At 49.8% G+C, this 8182-nt stretch overlaps 1 protein-coding gene across 2 annotated transcripts; it reads left to right on the top strand.

Annotated features, from left to right (window-relative positions):
* On the top strand, nt 1-8005 carry CKS2 (CDC28 protein kinase regulatory subunit 2). 2 transcript variants are annotated; one of them, XM_029054617.2, is made up of 3 exons: nt 6-219; nt 7519-7646; nt 7796-8005. In XM_029054617.2, the coding sequence occupies exons 1-3, from the start codon at nt 161-163 to the stop codon at nt 7846-7848; spliced, it is 240 nt and encodes a 79-aa protein (XP_028910450.1). In that variant the 5' UTR covers nt 6-160; the 3' UTR covers nt 7849-8005. The 2 variants fall into 2 exon arrangements, with proteins under 2 accessions (XP_028910449.1, XP_028910450.1); XM_029054616.1 differs by lacking the exons at nt 7519-7646; nt 7796-8005 and adding an exon at nt 3682-4250 and having other exon boundaries at nt 1-219.
* The last annotated feature ends 177 nt before the right edge of the window (nt 8006-8182 follow it).

Genomic DNA, 8182 nt, shown 5'->3' on the forward strand with positions numbered 1-8182 from the left:
CCGGCCGTTAGGGGGCCGCCTGGCGCGCGGCCTAGCTGCTACCGGAAGTCCTGCCGGTCCTCCTTATTAATTCCCTTATTTTCCTAATTATTAGCGCTAATAACCTCCCCCCCCCCCGCGACCGCGCCTCCTCCTCCTCCTCCCCCGGGCCCCCGCCGCCATGGCTCACAAGCAGATCTACTACTCCGACAAGTATTTCGACGAGCACTACGAGTATCGGTGAGCCATCGATCAGGGAATCGATCGATCGTCGATCATCGATGACGCCCCGAGGGGTTGGGTCCCCGGGGGGGGGAGGGGAGAGGGTGCACAGCGTTTAGGGCAGGGTTGAGCACGCGGGGGTGGGGGGGTGGGGGACGCAGCAGTAAATGAGGATTAGGGGAGCGAGAAACTTAATGATGATGATGGTATTGACAGTATTAATGATAATAATGGGATTAATGATGATAATAGCGACAGCATTCATGATAAGGGGAATTAATAATGATAATAGCGACAGCATTCATGATGATAAGGGGATTAATAAGGATAATATCGACAGCATTCATGATGATGATGGGATTAATGATGATAATAGCGACAGCATTCATGCTAATTTGATTAATAATGATAATAGCGACAGCATTCCTGATGATGATGGGATTAATGAGGATAATAGCGACAGCATTCATGATAATTTGATTAATAATGATAATAGCGACAGCATTCCTGATGATGATGGGATTAATGATGATAATAGCGACAGCATTCATGCTAATTTGATTAATAATGATAATAGCGACAGCATTCCTGATGATGATGGGATTAATGAGGATAATATCGACAGCACTCATGATAATTTGATTAATAATGATAATAGCGACAGCATTCCTGATGATGATGGGATTAATGAGGATAATAGCGACAGCATTCATGATGATGATGGGATTAATGATGATAATAGCGACAGCATTCCTGATGATGATGGGATTAATGATGATAATAGCGACAGCATTCATGATAATTTGATTAATAATGATAATAGCAACAGCATTCATGATGATGATGGGATTAATAATGATAATATCGACGGTATTCATGATAATAATGGGATTAATAATGATAATATCGACAGCATTAATGATAATTTGATTAATGATGATAACAGCATTCATGATGATGGGATTCATAATGATAATATCGACAGCATTCATCATGATGATGGGATTAATAATGATATCGACAGCATTCATGATAATGATGGGATTAATAATGATAATATCCACAGCATTCATGATAATGATGGGATTAATGATGATAATATCCACAGCATTCATGATAATAATGGGATTAGTGATGATAATATCGACAGCATTCATGATAATGATGGGATTCATGATGATACTATCGACAGCATTCATGATAATGATGGGATTAATAATGATGGTATTGACAGCATTCTTGATGATGATGGGATGATGGTGATTCTGTTGACAGCATTCATGATATTGATAGGATTAATGACGATTCGATCGATAGCATTCAAGATAATGGGATTGATAATGATGGTATTGTCAGCAGTCATGATAATAATGGGATTATTGATGATTCTGTTGACAGCATTCATGATCAGAATAGGATTAATAATGATGGTATTGACAGCATTAATGATAAGAGGATTAATAATAATGGTATTGACAGCATTAATAATGGGATTATTAATGCTTGTATTGACAGCATTAATGATAATAATAGGTTTAATGATGATGGTATCAACAGCATTCATGATAATAATAGGCTTAATGACGATTCTATCGACAGCATTCATGATAATAATAGGCTTAATGACGATTCTGTCGACAGCATTCATGATCGTAGTAGGATTAAAAATGATTGTATTGACAGCATTCATGATCAGAATGGGATTAATGACGATTCTATTGACAGCATTCATGATAATAATAGGATTAATTATGATTCTATTGACAGCATTCACGATAATAGGAGTAATGACGATTCTATTAACAGCAGTAATGATCGGAATAGGATTGATGATGATTGCATTGACAGCATTGATGATGATAATGGGATTAATGATGATCCTATCGACAGCGTTAATGATCAGAATGGGATTGATGATGATTGTATTCACAGCGTTAACGATGATAATGGGATTAATGATTCTATTAACAGCATTAATGATCAGAATACGATTGATGATGACCGTATTAACAGCATTCATGATCAGAATGGGATTAATGACGCTTCTATGGACAGCATTCATGATCAGAAAAGGATTAATGACGATTCTGTTGACAGCATTAATGATAATAGGACCAATGACGATTCTGTTGGCAGCATTCACGATCAGAATAGGACCGATGATGGGATGCACAGCGTTAATGATAAGAATGGGATTGATGATGATCGTATCGACGGCATTAATGAGCAGAATAGGATTCACGACAGTTCTACTGACAGCATTAATGATGATAGGATCGATGATTCTATTGACAGCATTAATGATAAGAGAATTAGTGACGATTCTACGGACAGCATTATCGATGATAGGATCGATGATTCTATCGGCAGCATTAATGATACTAGGATTAATGACGATTCAACTGACAGCATTCATGATCAGAATCGGAGTGACGATGGGATGCACAGCATTAATGCTAAGTATGGGATTAATGACGATTCTACTGACAGCATTCATGATCAGAATAGGAGGGACGATGACGGGATGCACAGCATTAATCCTAATAATAGGAGTGATGATGATGGTATTGACAGGATTAATGATAAGAATGGGAGTGACGACCGTATTCACAGCATTAATGGAGAAGAATGGGAGCGATGGTCACGGCAATAATCATAACGAGAGGAGTGATGATGATTGTATTCACAGCATTAATGAAAATAATAACAGTAATGACTATTCACGGCGATAATGATGATAATAGGAGTGATGATGACGGGATCCACATCAATAATCATGAGAAGAGGAGCGATGATGATGGGATTCACAGCATTAATGATAAGAATAGGAGTAATGATGATTGTATTCACAGCATTAATGATAAGAACGGGAGGCACGGTCACGGTTCTAACCATGATGACGGGACTAATGATGAATGTATTGACAGCGACAGTGATATCGACGGGGGTAAATGATTGTATCCACAGCATCAATCCTAAGAACAGGGGGTGACGGTCACGGTTCTAATCACAGTAGGATTCACGACGATTGTATTCGCAGCGATAATAATAATAACAACAGGAGCGACGACGGGATCCTCGTCGATAATATTCGTAACGAGAGGCCCGAGGATTATCGTATTCATCGCTCCTATTTTCATTAATGCCGCGAAGGGATCCACAGCGACTCGTGTCGATTGTGTTCACGGCATTAACGACAATAGCAGTAACGATGATCGTGTTCACGGCGATTAATGACAATAATAGGAGTGACGACGGGATCCACATCGACGGTGATCGCAATAACAGGACTCACGTCGATTGTCTTCACAGCATCAACGATGATAATAGGACTAATGGCGATTGTATTCACAGCATTAACGAAGACAATAGGAGTGAGGACGGGATCCACATCGTCGATGATCGTAAAAACGGGGCTCGCGTTGATTGTTTTCACAGCATCGGTGGTAATCGTAGGACTGATGACGATTGTATTCGCAGCCACGATGATAGGAGCGATGATGACGGGATCCACGTCGATAATAATCATGATAGCAGGAGTGACGATGACGGGATTCTCAGCAGTAATCGTCATAATCGTAGGAGCGACGGTGGAAATCACGGTCACGATCGTAATAATAGGATTAATGATGATCGCGTTGGCCGCGTCGATCATAATAACAGGAGGAACGACCGCACTCACAGCATTAACGATGACAGGAGCGACGACGACGGGATCCACGTCGATAATCATCGAGATAATAGGAGTGATGATTGATGGGATTCACGGCGATGATCCTGATAAGGGGAGCAATGATGGCGGGATGCACAGCGATAATCCGAATAATAGGAATAATTCATTCGATAGCACTTACCGAGCCCTCACTAGGTGCAGAGCACTGGGCCGAGCGCTTGGAATGGACGATTCGGCAACGGGTAGAGACCGTCCCTGCCCGACGACGGGCTCACGGTCTAAAAATAGGAGTAAGATGAGGGGATTCACGGTATTATAAGGCTACTAATGATATTTATTAAGCGCTTATCATAATAATGTATGTCCCCGATTAGACCGTAAGCCCGTCAAACGGCAGGGACCGTCTCTATCTGTTGCCGACTTGTTCATCCCAAGCGCTTAGTACAGTGCTCTGCCCATGGTAAGCGCTCAATAAATACTATTGAATGAATTGAATGAATTAAGCGCTTCCTATGTGCAGAGCACTGTGCTAAGCGCTGGGGGAGATACAATAATAATAATAATGTTGGTATTTGTTTAGCGCTTCCTATAATACTGTTGGTATTTGTTAAGCGCTTACTATGTGCCGAGCACTGTTCTAAGCGCTGGGGTAGACACAGGGGAATCAGGCTGTCCCACGTGGGGCTCACGGTCTTCATCCCCATTTTACAGATGAGGGAACTGAGGCACCGAGCAGTGAAGTCACTCGCCCACGGTCACACAGCCGACAAGTGGTCGAGGCGGGATTCGAACCCATGACCTCTGACTCCAAGGCCCGGGCTCGCTCCACTGAGCCACGCTGCTTCTCAAGGTCATCGGAAGGTCCCCCGTGGGGCTCGTGGTCTTCAGCCCCATTTGACAGATGGGGAAACTGAGGCCCAGAGGAGTGAAGTGACCGGCCCGAGGTCACCCAGCCGGCGAGCGGCGGAGGTGGGGGGGGGGGGATTCGAACCCACGACCTCTGACGCTGCTTCCCGTATTAGGGCCGAGCCCTGTCCTCAGCGCTGGGTTCGAGTCCCGGCCCCGCCCCCTCCTCCGCCGGGTGACCTCGGGCCGCTCACCTCCCTTCTCTGGGCCTCGGTCTCCCCCCAGCGCCGGGCACGGGGTGGGCGCGGAGGAGCCCCGTCCGAGCGGGAGAGCGAGCGCTCAGCGCGGCGTCGGCGCCGCCGAGGGGAGGCATCTGCCGGCCCAGGAGCGAGATCCGGGCGCGGGGCGCCGTGTCGAACGCTGTACTGAGCGCTCCCGCGAATGACCGTCCCCGTGCGCGCCGAGCGCCGGGGCGGATCCGACGCATTGGACGGGGGGGAAACTGAGGCCCGGAGAAGTCAGAATACTCACCATGGGAGTCGTTAGGGCGCTCACTACGCGCCCAGCACCGCCCCAGGCGCCGTTCGGTCGGCCTTACTGAGCGCCCACCGCGTGCAGGGCGCTGGGAAAGCGCGGGGCGGGGTCGACCGAGCGCTCGGCGCCGAGAGGAGTGCTTGGCGCGTGGCGAGGAAACCGAGGCCCAGGGAACGGGGTGGGGGGGGGGTCGCGCCCCTGGGCCTCAGTTTCCCCCCCCGGAAAATGGGGACCGAATCCCGCCCCCAGAGACAGGGCCCGGGTCCCGCCCGATCGTCTCGCGTCCGTCCCGGCGCTCGGCACGGCATGAGGGAGTCCCTCGGATGGACGGAGGACGTCGGTCTCCCCCCCCTCGGGCCCGTGGGGACGTGTCACTGGGGAGCTGGGCCTCCCCCGGGCGCTCGGCACAGCGCCCCGCGCACGGCGAGCGCTCAGTCAGTAGCCTCGGCGGACGAGCGCCGTCGGCCTCCCCCGCCTCCTCGCAGGCCGGGACCTCCCCGTGGGCGGGGCATCCGTCTGTAGCCGTATTGGACACCCCCCCCCCCCCCCAGCGCTCAGCACAGCGCTCCGCAGCGTGGAAGCGCTCAGCACAGCGCTCCGCGCCCCGAAAGGGCTCGGGAGACGGACCGACAAGCGCTCGGTACATAGCACCGGGGGGCTCTGCCCGGCCGGCGGCGCTCGGCACGCCCGCCGGGTCGGCGGTCGACCGGCTCGCGCGGCGATGACCGTCCCGGTATTTACCGGCTGCGTGCGTGAAACGCTGTGGGCCTCAGTTTCCTCCTCTGTCGGATGGGGGGCGGAGGCCGGGGGCCCCCCGGGGGGGGCCACCCGATGACCCCGTCGCTCCCCCAGCGCTTAGGACGGCGCTCGGCACCGAGTAAGTGAGAAGCGGCGGGGCTCGGTGGCGAGGGCCCGAGTCAGAGGTCACGGGTTCGAATCCCAGGCTCCGCCCCCGTGACCGGGGGCGGGTCACTTCCCTTCTCTGGGCCTCAGTTTCCTCCTCCGTCAAATGGGGGCGAAGACCGGGAGCCCCAGGGGGGACAACCCGGTGACCCTGTCTCTCCCCCGGCGCTTAGACCGGTGCCCGGCACACGGCCAGCGCTTGCTTCACGAAAACCGACATCATCATCATTATCCGCAGATACCGATATTGCCATTGACAAATACCAACGTTATTATCATTATCGTTAACAAATCCCAACATCGTTACCGTTATTAGCAAATACCAACCTGATGATGATGATGGTTAACAAATACCAACATCATTATTATTATTAGCAAATACCAACCTGATGATGATGATGATGATGATGATGATGAACAAACACCACCATCATTATTATTATTAGCGCATACCGACCTGATGATGATGATGATTATTAACAAATACCAACAACATTATTATTGGCAGATACCAACCTTATTATTATTATTATTATTATTGACAAATACCAACATCATTATTACCCAATACCAACCTTATTATTATTATTATCATTATTATTATTAACAACAAATACCAACATCATTATTATTATTAGCAAATACCAACCTGATGATTATTATCATTATTAACAAATACCAACGTCGTTATTATTGTTAACAAATACCAACCTTATCATCATTATTATTATTATTACTGACAAATACCAACATCATCATTAGCAAATACCCACCTTATTATTATTATGATTATTTTAATTAACAAATACCAACCTTATCATCATTATTATTATTATTATTATTATTGACAAATACCAACATCATCATTAGCAAATACCCACCTTATTATTATTATCATTGATTATTTTAATTAACAAATACCAACATCATTATGATTAGCAAATACCAACCTTATGATTATTATTATTATTAACAAATACCATCATTATCATTAGCAAATACCAACCTTATGATTGTCATTATCATTAACAAATACCAACATCCTCATTATCATTAGCAAATACCGACCTTTCGGTTATCGTCGCCATGAGCGGATACCAGCGTGGTCATTACGGTTAACAAATACCAACCTTATCATTACGACCGCGACCATCATTAACGGATCCCAGCCTCGCCGTCACCGTCGGCGAATACCAGCGTCGTTCGTTGTTATCCCCGTCGTCGGGGAATACCGACGTTATTCCTGGAAGTAGGCGAGGAGGAGGAGCGGCGGCCGTGGTCCCCCGGGGGCGGGGGCGGGGGTGGGGGGGCGCTCAGTACAGAGGCGGGGCGCGGTGTCGCCCTTCCCCCCTCCCCCGCAGGCACGTGATGCTGCCCCGGGAGCTGTCCAAGCAGGTGCCCAAGACCCACCTGATGTCGGAGGAGGAGTGGCGCCGGCTGGGCGTCCAGCAGAGCCTCGGCTGGGTCCACTACATGATCCACGAACCCGGTCTGGACGCCCCCTCGGGGGGCGGGGGAGGGAGACCCCGGGCGGCGGCGGGAGGGAGACCCCGGGCGGCGGCGGCGGGGGGGGGGGGGGGGGGGCGGCGGCCCGGCGACCCCTGACCCCCCCCCCGTCTCGTCCCCCCTCGCACGCAGAACCGCACATCCTCCTCTTCCGACGGCCCCTGCCCAAGGACCCGCCCAAGTGACCGGACCCCCGGACGGCCCCCGGACCCTGTAAATACCCGGCGGCGCCGGGCGCGCGGCCCCGACGCCCCCACCCCGGAACCCGCTTTTTAAATATTCCCCCCACCCGCCCCCCACCACCCCGGAAAGAAATAAATAAACTCCTTGGTTTTTTAAGAAGGCGAGGGGCGACGGCTTCCCCGGGGGGGGGAAGGGCCTGGGGGTCGGTGGGGGGATTCGGGGGTCGGTGTGGGGGGGGGTCCCACCGGGCGGGGGTCTCGGGGGGGGGATCCGGGGCCGGTCAACCGACGGAGGTTTTCCCCAGCAGGGGTTTGGCGGAGGAAGAGGGTCACAGAC

The sequence above is a fragment of the Ornithorhynchus anatinus genome, chromosome X5 (genome assembly GCF_004115215.2).
Source record: "Ornithorhynchus anatinus isolate Pmale09 chromosome X5, mOrnAna1.pri.v4, whole genome shotgun sequence".
NCBI classification, from domain to species: Eukaryota; Metazoa; Chordata; class Mammalia; order Monotremata; family Ornithorhynchidae; genus Ornithorhynchus; species Ornithorhynchus anatinus.